This window comes from Laccaria bicolor, genomic scaffold (genome assembly GCF_000143565.1).
Source record: "Laccaria bicolor S238N-H82 LACBIscaffold_5 genomic scaffold, whole genome shotgun sequence".
Taxonomy (NCBI): Eukaryota; Fungi; Basidiomycota; class Agaricomycetes; order Agaricales; family Hydnangiaceae; genus Laccaria; species Laccaria bicolor.
Genome location: NW_001889876.1, coordinates 1,395,674 through 1,413,881, shown reverse-complemented (window position 1 = coordinate 1,413,881; position 18,208 = coordinate 1,395,674). Strand labels below are relative to the sequence as shown.

The 18,208-nt window shown below is 45.7% G+C and overlaps 5 protein-coding genes across 5 annotated transcripts in view; 2 read left to right on the top strand and 3 right to left on the bottom strand.

Annotated features, from left to right (window-relative positions):
- Positions 1–52: 52 nt before the first annotated feature.
- Positions 53–2,793, top strand: LACBIDRAFT_293187 (uncharacterized protein; the record flags this gene model as incomplete). The annotated part of the gene is made up of 4 exons (XM_001877833.1): positions 53–1,609; positions 1,804–1,878; positions 2,090–2,349; positions 2,460–2,793. The coding sequence occupies 4 exons, from the start codon at positions 53–55 to the stop codon at positions 2,791–2,793; spliced, it is 2,226 nt and encodes a 741-aa protein (XP_001877868.1).
- A 231-nt stretch (positions 2,794–3,024) lies between these two features.
- Positions 3,025–4,009, bottom strand: LACBIDRAFT_324278 (uncharacterized protein; the record flags this gene model as incomplete). Its single annotated transcript, XM_001877462.1, has 4 exons — positions 3,025–3,071; positions 3,111–3,264; positions 3,303–3,423; positions 3,558–4,009. Coding segments are annotated over 4 exons (774 nt in total), but the record flags the coding sequence as incomplete, so codon positions are not given.
- On the bottom strand, positions 3,976–5,552 carry spo11 (topoisomerase acting in meiosis; the record flags this gene model as incomplete). Its single annotated transcript, XM_001877461.1, has 13 exons — positions 3,976–4,042; positions 4,099–4,148; positions 4,200–4,254; positions 4,314–4,466; positions 4,518–4,617; positions 4,679–4,718; positions 4,771–4,854; positions 4,904–4,990; positions 5,043–5,096; positions 5,150–5,204; positions 5,253–5,319; positions 5,368–5,432; positions 5,485–5,552. Coding segments are annotated over 13 exons (945 nt in total), but the record flags the coding sequence as incomplete, so codon positions are not given.
- A 1,387-nt stretch (positions 5,553–6,939) lies between these two features.
- LACBIDRAFT_232120 (uncharacterized protein) lies at positions 6,940–10,404 on the top strand (the record flags this gene model as incomplete). Its single annotated transcript, XM_001877832.1, has 4 exons — positions 6,940–8,226; positions 8,359–8,994; positions 9,088–9,285; positions 9,424–10,404. The coding sequence occupies 4 exons, from the start codon at positions 6,940–6,942 to the stop codon at positions 10,402–10,404; spliced, it is 3,102 nt and encodes a 1,033-aa protein (XP_001877867.1).
- A 5,935-nt stretch (positions 10,405–16,339) lies between these two features.
- LACBIDRAFT_324274 (uncharacterized protein) overlaps positions 16,340–18,208 on the bottom strand; it is a gene marked incomplete at both ends in the record, with an annotated part of 3,300 nt that continues 1,431 nt past the window's right edge. The window contains 8 exons of the mRNA XM_001877460.1: positions 16,340–16,411; positions 16,525–16,621; positions 16,674–16,849; positions 16,904–17,062; positions 17,114–17,266; positions 17,308–17,634; positions 17,682–17,815; positions 17,872–17,986. Of these exons, the coding sequence (XP_001877495.1) occupies positions 16,340–16,411; positions 16,525–16,621; positions 16,674–16,849; positions 16,904–17,062; positions 17,114–17,266; positions 17,308–17,634; positions 17,682–17,815; positions 17,872–17,986 (1,233 nt within the window). The remainder of the gene's footprint in view (positions 16,412–16,524; positions 16,622–16,673; positions 16,850–16,903; positions 17,063–17,113; positions 17,267–17,307; positions 17,635–17,681; positions 17,816–17,871; positions 17,987–18,208) is intronic.

The window sequence follows — 18,208 nt, the reverse complement described above, 5'->3', positions numbered from 1 at the left end:
ATCGTACGCCCAACCTACGCCCTACGCTGAGCGCAGGATGTGGGGGCACACCATGATTATGCCTTTGCATTCGCAGTCGGCGCTACTGAATCTTCCCATGGAACTTCTCCTAATCATTCTTCGCCAGCTTCCCCACTGGGCACTGCTTCAACTCGCAAAAGCCTGCAGGCCACTAAATCACCTTTGTATACCCATCCTCCTGGAACATCACGGCGTCGTGGACCCTCGATCCAGCTGCGAGATCATACTTCGTCACGGGAGCTATCCAGATGCCCTCTCTGGGCTCTTTGTTGCAACATACATCCACAAGCTACGTCGCCTTTCATGCAAGTTTGATGACAGCGCATTATACCCATCTACCGTGGGCTTGGTCCCATTTTCCACCCGAAGCATTCGCCGCCTTCAGAAGTTCATCGCAAGACTATCTTCTATCGAGGAGATCGTCATAACATTTGGGATGATCAATGTCAATTGGTCTTTGAACGACACGATTATGAAGGATTTAGTGCACTCCCTTCAAGACTTATTTAACACAATTGGATCGAAGTCTTGCACTTCATTGCAGATATTACATGGAGGAACATTGTTTGGAAGGAGTTATACCTTTGAGATAGTCGAAACTTGGAAGGAATTGTTTTGGACGACGATGAGGCGAACTTTGGTGCAAAATTTCTGCCCCAACAATAACCAACTGCATGGAGATCGCTGGTATTACCTGCGAAACGGAACAGGCTTTCCTCTCATTAAATGGGCGCCAAACCCATCGTTCACCAATAGATTGACGACGTTGTCGATCACTTCAGCTTTTTTGCTTTTACCACCCTGTGCTGGGTGGACATACGCTCTCATGGAACATTCTCCTATCACGTCACTTACTCTCTCGCTGCCTTGCTTCATACCCATCACTCAGTGGCGTCTCGCCATCCTTCCTCGCATATCTCAGGCCCTACCTCAACTCCATGAGCTATCATTACCTCATATCTCAGAGGGCTTGCTACCAACTATCCTCGTATTCCTTTCCCAGCTGCCTTTGCTTCGAAAAGTTAGCCTTGGTCCAACTAAAGAAGGTCATTATTATCCGCTGGGGCGGAACGATCAACCAATCCTCAACCACCTGCTTTCTATCTCAGGAAGTCCAGAACAAGTGTGGTACATTCTCAATTACTCCGTCTCCTGCCCAAATCTTTTATCAGTTGACATCATTGTCAACCGTGTTTATCGCAACACGGCTGGGTTACGCTCAGTCGCAGAGACACTATCCCGTCTTCGCCAGCGATTCGCGGAGATGAACGTAAAACCATCTATCTCTCTACACTTCAAGTTGTACTACGAATTTCCAGTAGAGGCTGACAACGGGCTTTTGACACGCCCTGGCTGGGAAACACTCTTCCAGGCTGTCTCTGGTCTATCCCTTGATGTACCCGCCACACCAGACCAACTCATGGCAGGACAGCGACTGGAATACATCCTTGCGTGGTTAGCGCTTTTTCCAGCCATCAAACGCCTGTCTTTGAGTACCGAGTATGGCCCTGTTGGCGTTCCACTTCGTCTCCCAGATTCAATGCTCAGAATTATTGGGCCTCGATGCCCGGGAGTTGGCACCATTCTCGTAAACGGAGAACCGAATCCTGTTCGAGGATAGACTTTGTCAGGAAGGGTTATGTTGAGCATCGTCCAGGCTCCTTCAAAACATCCTCACACTATAGTTATCCATGATTACAATTCCTCCACATCGCTTGTCGATTCCGATATTTGTATGCTTTATCTTTGGGTTTATTGGGTCTATATGAATTTCAACCGCAGTCCATCACCGTTACCCTGCATCGGGACATCGACTTTCTATTTATGCAAGATCTCACACAAGGAATTCTCGCACCCGTAAGTTTTTTTTTCCGTCGCGGGTAGTTTTGGCCGACTACGTTAGACGAAACGTTTGAGCCTTTGAGGACTCCACTTACCGAGGCACCGGTGTCATCGATTCTCAGCCAACGGATTTTTGTTTACTTTCAGCATGGTCTCAATGGCTATGAGGAAAAACTTTGTGAATGAACGACCATCGGGGCGACCGTTTCTGTCGGGATTTATGTAGGCTCTCTGGAGGACACTCTTCATCCTTGAATCGATAGAAACCGGCGTATTCGGCTGCGGAGCACGCACAATTCAACAACAAATTATGAAACGCTTCTCTTTTCTCCCATTCGCGGGCAGTAGAAAATACCTGTGGCGATATCTCATCAACTCGCCCTCCGCAGCAGCATTTTATCAAGGCAATGTACACTTTACCAAGATTCTCACTTTCTTTTCGAGGCTGCAATGGTCTTCCCAATCCTCTCCCGCTATGGAACTCAAGTCAGTGCAGCTGGAGTTCTTTTTCTTTTCTATGTCCAAGAGTGCGCTGGGCAGATGCAACAGTTAGTTGCTTTCCTAACCTCGGCAATGATGATCTCACCATACTTTAGGGGGGGTGGGCCAGGAGCCAACCAAGGAGCTAACAATGGACCCAATAACGCGCCAACGACGCCCACTGCTAATAACGCACCAGCCACGTCCAGCACTGGCATTCCAACTAGCTCTCAGACCTCTAGCTCTCAGACCTCCAGCTCTCAGACCTCCAGCTCACAGACCTCCAGCTCCCATACGAGCAGTAGCAGCGCATTATTAGTTTCGTCCGCGACCGCCTCGTCCACGACACAAAATAAATCATTTTTGAACGTTGTGGGGATTGGTGGTCTGGTCGGAATCATTCTGGGATCAAGTAAGGCCCGGATGTGTTATTCGTCGACTTCACACTGACCTCTCCGAAGTTATTGTAGCTACTCTCGTATTACTGCTGCTCGCAGCATTCCGTCAACGATGCCGACGTGCTCGAAAAAAGCCCCATGGCGTCGTCCTCTCAGCGTTGCCCACTAGCTTCACGAAATCATCTCAGGAATCCAGCACTCAATCACGCCCCTTGATATCCAGCCCCACATTGTTGTCGCCGCCCTCCTTTATGACCCCTCGTTACCCACGAAAAGGCCAAAGTCAAGATGACACAAAGAGTCTATTTTCCAGCAAAACATCTTCAAGACCTGCTGTGACGGTATCAGTGATCACCTACAACGACACACAGTTGGATGTTCCGCGAAGCCCCATACAACGGCAGAATTCCCCAGCCGACAGCGCATCAGTATACAGCGCTGACACTCTCCAATCTCCATACGAATCCACAACGGCCTTGGTGAACGAAGACTCAGGCAACTTGAACGCAAGAGTTTCCGCATTCTATCAAAATGATAGCTGGTCCGCGATACCGCCCTCACATCAATCAACATCGCTTCTTCTAATGACTGCTCATCAGAAAGCACTTGAGGCAGAGCACGAAAATGGGTCTTCTTTGCTTGTGGCACCTCCAGGTTATTCACCAGTTTGAATATGTGATGTCTTTACTACGCATTTCCATATATACCTCACACATCCACCCAAGAGACGCATCCACCCCTCATCTTATCACATCTTTTCGATACTCATCTATTATTAAGGACAATAACTTATACATTCCAATCTGCAGTGTTTACCTTAGTGTGTTGAGCAGTGTGAAGATAGCATGGCTTTCTGCGTAGGGTGTGAACGATAGGTTGACCATGAAATCTACCAGATAGGTAGGCAAGTGAGACGGTATCAAGCGACAAAGCGGTGCGAGCGAGCCAGAGAAGAAACCATTATCTGTGAAATCTTGGAGTTCAAGTAACGTAAGACCGGTAATCGAGACGCTGCCAAATTTTGACCATGTGAGTTTGGAGGAGTAGACGAGCCAACAGAGAGAGCAACGCGAGATAAGGTAGAGGGAGAACCAATGGTCTGAACCAGCGATGACGAAGCGTTCGACGAGTTTGGGAAATGAGTGCGTTTCAAGAGTACATCGTATGCTTCGGTTGAACAGAGCCATTTGTCTTCGGAAGAATTCCTCTGGAAGGTTTCCGCGAACCGTAAATTCGGCACGTTGGATAGTATCTCGATCTCTGCCTTTCTACGGCTGTGTAACATGTGGACAAGCTCTTTCCTAGAGATTCATTAATAAAGAAGACAGGGTGACATTCTTTTACCAAGCATACGGACTTCCATTTCTCAGGCAGTTGAGAGGTCGGTCGGAGGAGCATGGATAATGCCTAGACCTGATAAGAAGACGTGAACATAGGATGACGAGCAAAGTCTCCGACCTTCTTTTCATCGTGTTTGCTGATTGGAAGGAGATTATCCCTGTCAATACCCAGACTAAAGCAACACCGAACATCAGTAAAAAAGCGAAGGAAAGATCGACGCAGGCATCAGACGTTTCCAACTCGCTGGCCCATATTCCCAGCCACTTGATACGCTTGGTTGCTAGTTTGCCAGATTCATGCTGCATGCTGAGACTTCCGTACTTGTAAACGGATAGAATATCAAGTCCATACGGATCGCCATCGACCAAAGCCATAATAGGTATTCTGCTCGAGAAATGTGAACAAAGAATTCCAGAGAGATTGCATAATTTTCACGTTCGTGGCAGTGCATCGGCGAGAGACTTCACGAGATGTCTTGTCGCTACATCGGGATAGCCCTTTCCCTGAAATAATCGAGAATAAACAATCGAATCAACTGCGGAATTCAAGACTACGACGTGCCGTGAGGAGCAGGCCACGACCTGGCAAGGACCGACCATCAGTTATTCCCAAGCGACACAGCGTCTGAAAGACAGCCTTTCATAGACCAAGTAAGTTGTCAGGTTGAGCAAACTTCCTCTTTCCTTACCTCCTTCTCTACAATGAGAACCCAAGCCACATCTTCGTCCACACTAAACGACTCAATGTCTTCCCCAGCTGGTATTATGGAGCCCTATCTTGACTCAGAATTGAGGATTTATCGTTGATCAAAGCTGCATTACTTCCGTGTCGATCAGTTGGATGACTTCGCCGCTTAAGAGTTGGATTGTGAGCCCTGCTCCAGATATGAGTCCTTTGGTTGAAGCACGCTAAAAACAGGGTGAAGGTTCTCATTCGTTTAAAGCGAGTCCATCGACTTACAATATTCAAATCAGAGCGTTCAATCTGAAACGTTGCCGCGAGATCGTCAACCAACTATGGGTGCACATATCAGAGTTGATAGATGCATTTATTGTGGTGGTACACACGTTGTCCACCACTTTTTGCGTTTTGAATAGTGCAACGTCCTTGTAGAAGATATCTCTGAGAAACTCTTCAGGACAGATGAGGGAATTAGCGCGGAGTGCAAACCTCTTGGTCGCAGGTAAACCGTCCAAAATGGCTTCATGTGTGAGGTCGAGTAATCTCATGAGTTGTGCTGGAAAATCACGGTAAATCGTTATTCAACATGCATATATTGACCTACCTAGGGGTCTGGCGCTTCCAGTTGTAGATTTTTTCGGATATCGGATACACTTGTAGGAGGTGGTACTGAAGGTTGAAGATTTTGACCCTGCGTCGAAGGTTAAGGAATGCTGCATACCCTTCAATAGTATTCCTCTTCCTATCGACGAGCATGATCTCGACCTTGGGCTTCACCTTATCGTCCTGCTTCAACTTCGAACGGGGTTTTTGGCAGTTGTCTTCAGAACTTGCAGGATTGTCCGCACGCTGAGGCAAGACCAGCTGCGTAAGAAATGACAACACCATCTCTTCGATATGTTCAATCGCCTCTGAGGCACTGAAGTTTCGGTGTGAGGAGAAGAATAGATAGATATGAAAAGGCGTTACGCACGCTGGGGTGTGGTCAGATGTGTCGGATTTACAGCTACAATCAGACTTGGCTTCAACATCCCACACCTCTGCTGGAGATTGCGTGTCGGAAATATCATCATCCATTGTGATGACTTCGAATTCATGTTCCATGTCCATTTTGTCGAAATGAACGCAGTAGTGAACAACAACTGACAGCGAAGGTGACGAAAGAGCAGGACACAAATTGAAAAATATTATTTATTATTTTCAACATCTAGAGCTCGCTTCGCCAACTTAAGCGCTCTGTAACGAATCCTTACACTCGACAAGAACTCGATGGATGACAATATAGTATCTTTGAAGTTAGTATCGCTTCTTCACCCGCGCGAAGCTCCTGCTGATCAACATTCCAGCTCCCCGCCATTGGAGGTCACAAACTCACCAACGATGTCTTCAATCCCGCCCATCGAGAGGTCCGTTTTATCTCGCTTGGGCGATCCGCAATGGTACCTAACGAAAGCTTAGCAGTGAATTTTTTATTGCAGGTAATTAACTCGGAAACTTCGAAATTTCCTCTTTAACCTGGGTCCCTTCAAGGGATCGTGCTTGAATATAAGCCCAACACCACCGTGCATGATCCTCCCGATGACTTGAACCTTGTAGTCTTCGATCGTCACCAGGAGATGGGCGCCGGGTTGCCTTTGGAAAGGATGTCTGCAACATTATGGCGTTATGATGAGCTTGTGAAGATGTGAGTCCATGCCCTACACGACTCTCCTATCTATTTCCACGAATCCTCACAAATATACCAAAAAAGGCCGGAGTGTGGAGAAGAACTCATTATGATCGCTTTCTGGGAGTCAGAATCTGAGGGGCGTACAGTGGTTTATCACTCGATAACAAGAGAAGACACTGGTGAGGATGTCTTCGCGATATCCGCGCATACAATTGTTGTTAATCTGGGCTTGAAATGTCCTCAGGCTCGAGCCGAGAGTTCATCGCGGACATAGACACCCCAACTTTCACAGTGAAATTTGACGTCTGTACGATCGTGGGGATAGAACCACTAGACGATCATGATGAAGCCTCTCAGGGTACGTCTTCCTACTGTACGAGGCCGCGATTTCGAACCAACACAGTGACACACGTAGAAATGCTTGATGACTATGATCCAGAAGCAGCTCAAAGCGAAAGTCCCGATGACGACTTTACGGGAATGCTTCCTCTCTTGACTGACGTTGGAATGTTATTATCTCGTCGCTTCGAACACACGGGAGACCTTGCTGATATTTCCAAGGCCATCTCTGTCGAGAACCGGCTGGTCGCTCGTACGCCTAAGGGGGATCCTAACCTTCCCGGGAGGCTGATCAACCTTGGGATCTCATTTTTAACCTGCTTCGAATGCACGAGGGACCTCTCAGACATTTCTGGATCCATTTCTGCCCGGGAAAGGGCAGTCGATCTAACACCTGAGGGCGGGGAGGACATGCCTTCCCTACTGACTGTCCTCGGGGCTTCATATATGTCGCGCTTTTCCCTCACCCAAGACCTCCTGGATTTATCTAAAGCAATATCCGCCCAAGAGAAAGCCGTACAACTCCAGTCGGATGACGATGAAATCTTACCATACACGCTGAATGACCTGGGAGAATCATTGATGCGGCGCTTTGAGCATGAAGGGAATCTTCGTGATATCTCAGAAGCAATACTACAGCAGGAGAGAGGGGTGCGCCTAACTCCTGGTGGTGATGAAACCTTACCTGGTAGGCTCAGCAACCTCGGTAGTTCGTATCTTTGCCGCTTTGAGCGCAAAGGGGTTGTCAGCGATATTTCAAAAGCAGTTTCGTTACACCAGAAGGCAGTGGATCTCACCTTCGCTGGCCACAAAGACAGGCCCATTCTGCTTAATACCCTTGGGACTTCGCTCATGCTGCGCTTCGAACGCACAGGAAATCGTCTCGACATTGAAGACGCAACATCGGCTTTGACGGAGGCCTTGCGACTGGTACCAGAAGGACATGAACTCGCGCCGAAAGTGTGCAATAACCTCGGGATGGCACTTTGGGGTTCCTTCAAACACACAGGAAATATCAGCAATATATCTATGGCCATATCTTGTCACCAAAAGGCTGTATCCCTCATATCTGCTCCAGAACGGCCAAACTCTTTGAACAATTTGGGAATTTCATTCAGACAGCGCTTCGAAGAGTCGGGAGACCTTCTTGACATCTGCGAAGCAATAACCGTCCTACAAGAATCCATTTCCCTGACTGAAGAACAAAACCCAAAGATGCCAACCCGGCTGAATAATCTCGCAACTGCATTCCTGGTAAAATCTGAACACACGGGGGAACTTGCAGATATTTCCAACGCGATTGTAACCCAACAGCGAGCAATCCACCTCATTCCAGAAGACCATGCTGCTATGCCAGTCCTGCTTAACACCCTTGGCACTTCCCTTTCTGGTCGTTTTGAACATACCAAAGATCTCAAAGATATTTCAGATTCGATATCAGCCCACAAAAGAGCGGTTGACTCCACTTCGAAAGACAACACAAACCTCCCGGTATGGCTGACCAATCTTGGAGTTGCATTCAAGCTTCGCTTCGAACAGACGGCTGACCCTGAAGATATTTCCAAGTCGATATCAGCCTTAAAGCAGGCTGTCAATCTCACTCCTGATTCCCATCCGTACCTACCCTCTTTCCTCTTCAACCTTGGGAAATCTCTCATTCTTCGCTTTAAATCCACTAAAGATGGGGACACCATATCCGAGGCGATCTCAGCACAGAAGAGAGCCATACAATGCACACCAGTGCACCACGCACTCATGCCGAGTTTACTGACATCTCTTGCAGATTCATTTTTGAGCCGGTTTGAACAGAGAGGAGATCATTCAGATCTAGAGGAAGCCATTTCCAATTATCGACAATCTGCTAATGGCATCTCAGGACCACCTTCCATACGCCTCATTGCTGCCAAACAATGGGCGACATGGGCCTTGAAGGTGAACCCATCAGAGCCGGAGGTAATGGCCGCATTCTCGACTGCCATTCGTCTTGCGTCTCAGGTTGCAGGGCTCGAACAAACTATACGGATACGCCACTTAAACCTTTTCCTGAATATCTCCGATTTATCAACTACAGCTGCTGCTGCTGCCCTGTTATTTGGACGACACGAAACCGCTGTAGAGTGGCTCGAACAGGGTCGCTGTCTGGTGTGGTCCCAAATCAACAATCTTCGGACTCCTCTGGGTGATCTGCGTGACCATGACTCAGTGCTAGCCGATGACTTCTCAGTGGTATCAAGGGCATTGGAAAAATCAGGTTCTCGTACAGAATCACGAATTCCTGATATTGAAGACAGTATGCGGAATAAAATGTCCCTTCAGGATGAAGTTAAGAAACACATCGAACTTGCACGCAGATGGGAAGAACTCCTCCATGAGATCCGCAGTATCAAGGGGTTTCATTACTTTCTTCAACCGCCAAGTATATCATCTCTCCTTGAGGGTGTACCCAAAACAGGCTCCGTCATCATCATCAATGCCCACGCGACCCGGAGTGACGCCATCGCGCTTCTCCCTGGTGTTGAAAGTGCCATCCACATTCCACTCCATAACCTCTCTTACGCCAGATCAAATGATTGGAAGGGCCTCCTGAATCAAACTCGTTCGCGAGAGGATGAGGAAGTGGAGCTACGTAAGCCACGACCAGTACGCCCCAAGCGTCAAATCCTTCGTAAAATCCTGAGTGAATTGTGGTTCTACATCGTTAAACCTGTTCTTACCAAACTTGACATTTCGGTACGTGGAAATCTCCCATTTCTGATAAAGGATACTCACTATCCAATACCCATTCTTTCAATAAAGTCTCATACTGCACATCATTCCCGCATTTGGTGGTGCTCAACTGGTCCGCTTGCCTTCCTGCCTATCCATGCTGCTGGAATCTATGGCCAGGATAAAGAGCACAGTGAATGCCTTTCCGACTTCGCCGTCTCGTCCTACACCCCAACAGTTACCGCACTTATTGAGCAAGTAATCAAGAAACCCACCACAGAAAGCGCAACAACCAGCAGCTTCTTGCTCATCGGTCAACCCATCGCGCAAGCTCCTCTTCGTCCGATTCCTGGAACTGCAACCGAAATAGAAGCAATTTGGAAGGTACTGAGCAGCCATGGAGTGCATGCTATTCGGGTGGAGAATGAAGCAGCGACGGTTGTCAGAGTGAGAGACGACATGGGGATCCATAACTCGATTCACCTTGCATGCCACGGGATCCAGCATACCAGCCAGCCCCTGCAGAGTGGATTTGCTATGCGTGATGGGTGGCTCGAGCTCTCTGATATTATCAAAATCCAAAATCCGCATGCTGATCTGGCGTTCTTGTCAGCCTGTCAAACGAGTACGGGCGACGAAGAACTGCCAGAGGAGGCGGTTCATCTGGCTGGGGGAATGTTGGTGGCAGGATATCGAGGTGTGGTTGCTACAATGTGGTCGATAAACGATGAGAAGGCTGTGGGTATTGCAAAAGATTTCTACAGTAATCTTCTGAGCCACAGCCCGGAATCTGGAAAATGGGAGGGAACAATGAGTGTTCACGCAGCGTATGCGCTTCATCACGCATCTGAACGTATGCGAGAGAGGCTGGGCGATTCAGAGCATGCTCTCCATGCATGGGTACCATATGTTCACTTTGGAATATGATTCCTTGTTAGTCAAGGAATCCCTCGGATTTACATTATTTAAAGGAGTGGCTTAGCTCAACGGAAAGATTCGATCAAGGCTACTAATGTATAGTGAGGTCTCCAGTTCAATTACTGATGACTGCAATTTGTTTTTTCAAAAATATATTTGCTCTGACTTCTTGTTTATGCACCAAAAATCTCACACCACCATGTAGAAATTTATAAACACCAGAATGTGTGCATACAGCCCAAACCAATAACTTGGGAAAGAATATTCATGAAAACTAGAGGCTGACACTTAGCAGCTGCAGCAGGCACCTTGCTTGCTGACAAATACACTGCTTTGCACCAATACGATGCAAGGGGGCTCCGGCAATAGAATGCCGGACCTATACCCGGTTAGTTAGTCCAGCTGATGGTCTGAAAAAAAAAAAAATGGAGGTCTCGACAACTAGAGCTGAGGATTGCTTCAGAACCTCATATTGACTTGCATTAAGTGTCCTTATGTCACATACTACCATATAGCTGCTTGCTTTGCTGTTCACCAAGTGTGCACAACTAATTTTCATGAGTGCTATTTGGTTGTGTTGCAATGTGACATTTTTGGTCACATCCCGAACCCCTGTTCTCAATTTTCTGCATCCAAAGGACTTCCAGCAGCTCTTACTTACCCTATTGCATCACCTACATTCAGGTTCAACACTTTGTGTAAAGGGTAAATAGGTTACTTTAATGATAAACAATTTTATCTGTCAAATTGGCCAAATTGCACCATGAATGCACTGCTGTGTAGAAAGAATGGCTGTGAAACTTGATGGGTATGCAATTCCACAGTATTCTGCCCAACCTTACCTACTACTATGGGTTGAACAGGCACCTCAATATGGGTTTGCGCGGTGTGTAGGGAGTCTGCACAAGGACAAGGAGGCAAGTGTGATGTAAAAATATTACTAATATTACCATATTTGGACATGTGCCTGATTACATTAGTCAGTTAGTCCACCTCAAGTTGCCTTAACAAAAAAATCGACCCTGGGTCTTTTTTTTCGATGCCGGCACCCCCTTGATACGATGCAACTTTTTTTTCGCAACAAAGGAAACAGTGTTCAAGAGCTATAGCGCTACATAGCCCTGGGTAGTTTGTTTGTACCTGTTTGGTATTTATGACCTTGGGAGACCTTGACAAGCAAGGTGATTGACATTTTCCCCTTCCACCCCTTCCTGCACATGCATATATTCTATCCTCTCTTGCAGAATCAAAGCAGACCATGCACCTCCTTTTTTCTGAAGTAGATCTGGATGATTCTAGTAGTGCTTTCCCCTGTAAAAAGTTCCTTGATGCTTTTTGGCCAAAAGAAATAGGAGAAATTCTCTGCTGAAGGCTCCTCTGGGTGTAAATTTGGAGGTTTTACTCAGCATTTATAACCATGCCTGAGGACATGGACGTGAAGGAAATTGATGCAATAGCTGTGGCTGAAAGTGCAGACATATTTACTTTTCTCCAAGCTTTCTTTCCCAAGGGCTGTTAGTGATGTTGATTCCCCATGCTCTCATTATAGATGTACAAAAATGGTTCAAGGACTCTGCAGCATAGCTTGGTGCTTGAATCCTCTCCTAAATTTTCATCCTTTTATCTATTCATCTTCCCACTTTTTTCAGTTGATTTATGGTAAAAAATTCAAAGTGCTCATGCATTTTATTAAAAAAAAGCTTAGTTGGCCTTTCCTGATGACCAGGGAGCCATAGCTTCAAAATTTAAATCCTGAGTAGGTGAGAACCAGACACCATTGAGGGATACAGATGTTTCTTCCATTTGATTTTTGTTTGTGATCTGACATCTCCTGCCTTATGCTCTTCCTCAATATGAGTACCTCTGCAACAGCCTATTTTTTGAGTGTTACTTTGCATGCTGGAAAACGAAAATTGGTGCAGTAATAGGCAAGATACATGTTGAAGGTGCAGAATTAGTATTAGTAATCATGTGACTCAAGCAAGATGTCACATGTGAAAGATGCCTAATTTGTTCACAGTTCAACTCTAGTGTCCTATAGAATATAGGTCAGAAGTATTTAAATACAAGAAATCCATGAACACGGATAACTTGTGTGTGCCTAGGACTTGCCTGGCTTGCTCAAGTCAGATCTGAATAATAGTGGTAGGATCTGAGAAGACAGGCAAGACCTGAGCGTCTGGAAAGCTGTGCAAAACCAACCAGCTATACCAACCAGAGTGTAAGCTCACAACAAGCAGGTTGGTTCAGCATAGAGGAACTACCCAAAGAAGCGTCACTCTGGAGAGAATTTTATAGAAAGTATAGTAATAGCAGATACATCAGCAGAATAATAAACTCTGGAAGAGAATTTTAAGGTAGATTGATACAAATACAAGACAAGTGAGAATAGATGATTACAAGGAGAGGTTCCCATTAGAGGCAATGATGAGTGCCAGAGGGATTTTGTTGTTAATACGAAATTGTTCGAAGATTGTGGCCAACATGTCGGTATGTGATTTGTTGTATGCTTTTGAAGTGCTCATTGGCAAGATCTCCTCCATCTGGCACCAGTAGAGCAGGAAGGCTAGAGAGGTCCAGCCACCTGTTGTGGCTACGATTTCAGGTGGTACACCTGCCAGTAGAAGTTTGACAGCACTGCCAATGCGAAAGCTGTGACCAAGAACATGTACAAGCATGGCAGATGACCAGATCTGAGTGCAGAAACTCAGAAATTTGTGTTTGAGGAGAGTCTTTGATTGAGAGGAGGTAGTTGTGTATGCAAAAAGAGGAGCAGATTCATTGACGGATGAGTTAACGAGGAGATGATTCTTCAAGGTGGTTACAGGACAGAGAGCATTGTTCTGTGCAGTGAGGATGACAGAGGCGCCAAGTTCCTTTGTGGTCTTAGTCCAAGGAATGCGGAAATTTGCAGAGGAGGAGCCATCACACATGGTACGAAAAGTAATCCTTCAGGAACATTAGGATTAAATATAGAAGATGAAATAAATGACACACATAACAGAGCAAAGAACATGATATTTTTCATTGAATGCAGCGGCAGTGGTGACAGCTAGCTCACCTAGCCATCGACAACTGAAAAAGGTACACAAGGCAAGAGCCCAAACCACAGCATGGAAGGGAGTAGAGAGATTAAGAGCACAGTGCAGAGCCAACAGGTGCTCAATGGAAATGGGAGCATGCAGAGGGTGTTTATGCTTAGTTCCCTCCTTGTTCGCAGATACATGGGCTAGTTGAACCCATTCATCATCTCCAAACCAAGGCGCGTGATTAACAACATGCGATGTGCGGATGCCGGAGAGCCAGGAGCAGATAGTGTTTCTGGCTTGTCTACCTTTGTACTCACCAATAAATAGTGCTTGGAAGTCCGGTTTTTCGGTTTTTCAACCCTTTTTTTGAGCTAGAACATTGCCATAAAAATTCCCTGCCACAATTGGGGTTTACGAACACAAAATTTCAGGGTCAGTCCAGTCTTTTTTCCGGTCTAAGACCGGAAAAATTTCCTTTTCTGGTGCCCCAGATTCATTGGGGAATTTTAATGGCAACATGCTAGCAGCAAAACTGACCAAAAAGGCAAAAAACCGGACTTCCAAGCACTACCAATAAAGGCACAAAGGAGGGGATAGGAAGCAGGCATACATGCTTCCTCATTGATACCCCATCTATCACAAAATTGGGTAAAGCACAAGGTACCAGCAGCATATGTGGTCTTAGTGTTAGGCGTGTATGCACCACAGATGGACATCATGGCGCTATTGACCAAGTCTGAGGGAAGAGAGTTGATGAGGTGCTCTCTGTGATGAGCAGTGTGAGGTGTCTCCCAGGCAAGTAAGTGATCTGCAGCAGCAACATGAGGATGTAGAGAGTTTGGAGAGATTTGGCGCTAGTGTTCACAAGTTCAGTTCAGTCTGGTTTTTTGCCCCCAAAATGCGCAACCGTGGACTGCAACCAGTCTAGGACCGACCCAGATATTGAGGGAACCAAACCAAACCACCTAGGACCAGTCTTTTGTAGTCTATGGAGCTGGTTCAGACCGATCCAGACAGGTTTTTTTGCATATAACTTATTATACCAATATAAACCATTTGTATCTCAACTATTATTACTCTGAAAAATAAACAGGTTATATAAAATAGTAAAGCATGTAAATACCCATCATTCTACCAAATTTTAAGAGATTTAATGAAGATTTGACATAGCTATGACTGAAACCGAATTACATCTCCTAGAGACTCAGGTAAAATATGGATTTGGTTATATCTTTCTCAATTCTTAACTGTTTTTGATGAAACAAAAACCCAATAAAAGGTAATAAATGTGGTTACAAGGGTATGTAACACACATGACCATTTAACCAGTTGCAACCGATTAAAACCAGTCTTTGAACAGTTTTAAAAGATTTTCGAAATGAGGCAACTGGCAACTGGACCAACCCCAAATTGGGGCAACTGCAACCGAAAAAAAGACTGGACCATGGACCGGTTCAGTTCAGTCCACCGTTTTTTTGCAGTCCTATGGACTGAACCTTTAAACACTATTTGGCGCCCTGTATGAGGCTTCCTCGGTTTGATGAGACAGGATGAAGGTGATAAGATATCAGGATTAGGCAAGGGAGGTGGTGGAAGAGTTGTAGAAAGTGATGTTGACAGAGGTGCAGGTGAGGGAGTAGGTATGGTAGAGCGGGGTTGGAAAGGAGTGAAGAGAATATGACGAGATGTGGGACACAGAGGAACAAGAGGTGAACCACCCACAGTCGTCTTGACGACACACGTCACTGGTTTAAAAGGATGACCTAAGCTGAAGAAAGAACATTAGGATGATAGAGGAGAGATTGCTGCAAAGTGAAAGAAGGCTAACTTACAGTTGCGGACAAACAAAGTCAACAAATTTATTGACCTATTTTTTGGGACTCCGAAAAACATCAGAATTGGTAGATAATGGTATAAATGGGTTCCTATTGATCTCCTTGATCAATTCCAACGAGCAGAATTCCCAGAAATGACGATATAAGGGTTTTATACCCCAAAAATTTGGCCAGTGCCTGAAAAAATAGCTAAAAATACGAAAAATATGCCAATCGACTCCTTTTTGTTTCCTCTCTTTGATTTTATCAAAGTCTCCCTGAAATATTGATGTCTTGATGGTGGGAATTTTGCTAAAACTGTCATGTGGGCATACCCTTTCCGGTCAAGGTGCCCCGGAAAAAGATATAAATGGACCCTGGTTCATTTTTTCACGCATCTACTGCACCAGGGTTATAAATTGCACAGAATTGATCCAAAGATGGCTGACTCAGAAGACTTTTGGGTGCGTTGAAAACACCCAAAAATTTGGCCAAACCAAAAACACGTGGGAAAATTAAGGGAACACCTTTTTTGAACAGTTTCGAGGTCTCTGAATCTGAATCTGAAGTCAGAATTTTGATAAAAATTCTGGTTCTCAAGTTATCAAATTTGATGACTTTGTTTGTCCGCAACTGTAGGCATGAAGAAAACAGGAAGATAGCTCATCAGGGAGCTTAAAAGATGGAAACATTTGCTTTCCAGCAGGTCCTGGTTCCCCATGCAAGATAGGATCAGCTGGATTAGCCTCAGACTCAATATAAATAGTTTTAAAGACAAGACATGGACATGAGGATGAGATGTGTGCGATGAACAGCAAGATTGAGGTAGATGTTCCCACTGCGGCCTTTATCAAGAGCACTGATGGTACCTTGGTTATCAGAATGTACAAGCAAGTGAGTATCCCAAAGACCTCTAGACTCCAGGAAAAGAGCGAGAAGCTCAATAGCGATGGTCTTGAGCCAACAAATGTCATGGCCCTCAATCTTCCAACATCAGGAAAAAATTTAAGACCTATGTAGGTCTACATAGCCTATGTAGAAGCTGTAGGTATTTAGGTACCCCCCTACTATACTGGTCACTGTAGATGCCACCAACATTACTTAGGTTGCCATATTTGATGATAGGACAAAACCCCAATAGTCTGTTAGGTCACATAGTTCCATATAGAAAGTCTAAAAACAATAGTATTCAGGTTGGCCATATGGTATATGGGTATATACTGGGCTAGATTGCAATTACTAGTAATTGATACGCTACTTTGACACTACTCATCATCAGAAAACACCATGGATTCCCATTCTTTCTTAGCTGCCTCAACATCATCTTCAGTGAATTGAATGGCCTGTGCCACCTCCAGGGCATCAGTGACTTTGGCGTGTTTCCTGAAAGAGATGTGGATGAGGACGGGGAACAGCTTGTGCAACGATAACATACCTGGCCATTTTCAACATATGCTTGAGGAGGCGGGGAACGATGTCAGACTCCTTTGTCTTGTCATCAAACATGATGAGTTGCTTGAGGTTTGTGGTGAATTTGGGCTTGTATGCTGCCGCAGTGAAGGGGACATCAACGTGTTCGCCAGTTTGCCACTCGTCAAGGCAATTCTCCACCTGCCAAAAAGGGATGAGGAGGTGCCACAATTGAAGGGATTAATGTGAACATACCACCGTGATTGCAAGTGCCTTGGTCACCTTTGACAACATACCACCTTCAGAGAACTCAGGGTGAATAACACCATTGTCGCTCTTGTTTTTGAACCAGGTTTTGTTGATGATTGATTGAAAAGCGGGGTGGCAGTAGATACCTTTGCGTTCCTTCAAGTCCTACAGACAAAAGGATGGTAAAAGAGAAAAAACAAAAAGAAATTGACGAACCTTGTACAAGAAGTTATTTCGAGTTTGGAGATCTTTGATAAGGTTCCTGATCTCGTGCTTGCGAGCATTGGGGTTGATCCCATAAGCTGCCTCAACAAGCAGTCGAGCAGTGGTCTTGAGATAGCCACGCACTTGGGATGCACGTGCTGTCATCTGTGGAATGTTAAGATAGATAGAAAGGATTGGCTGTGAACCATGTGCACCAATTTGAGTATATCCTCGTCAAACTCAACACGGACTCCACGTGCTGTACATGCCTCAACCCAAGCTGCAGTGGTGGCATCATGCTCCTCAAGACAGTCAGGATATGGTTGGACACCCCCGATTTGAGTGCGGTAGATGGAGATGGACTCTTCAAGGAGGGATTTGCTCAGTTCGTCGAAATCGGAAGCGCAAACACGCCCTCGTGTTCTGCTTGTTTCCATTTTGGGTCGCTTGATAATAACAGTGGTTGACGGCGCAGGGGTGACTGGACAATCTTTTCGAATGCGGGGGTTGGTGGCTGGTGTTACAGCCTTAGTCTCCAGGAAGTTAGTAGTGAAGTGATAGATTGCACAGAATTACATACTGGTTTCACCGAGACAGCCTCAGTCATAGACCTTGGAAATGCTTCAAGATCAGGGTGTACTTGAGGGTACCTATATTCAGTTGGTTGTGGGTAGGTAACACCTGATAATTTCGTCCCAAACTCATCGTCACTATCTGGGGAACAAACAAAAGTTAGACAATCATATGATCAGATAGGGAGAGATGTTCACCTTCAGCATCCACGTGTCTCCTTTCTTTTGTATAGTAGGTACTGTCACCTTGGCCATAGAGGGAAACACTGTTGGGGCTATAGGGACCGGCTGCTGGGATGATAGATGGTGAAGCCTGAGGAGGTTGACCAATACTTTACCCTCCCCGGGTTATTCCATGTGGAATCCATGGAATGGGGGGTGGACTGCAGAAATTCCAGATGGATTCCATGGAAGGGGGGGATGGATTCCATGGAATGGCTGATGGATTCCATACTTTTTCCACATGGAATCCATACTCTATTCTATATGTTCTATACCATTTTAAGGGTGGAATCCATATGGAGTCCATATGGAT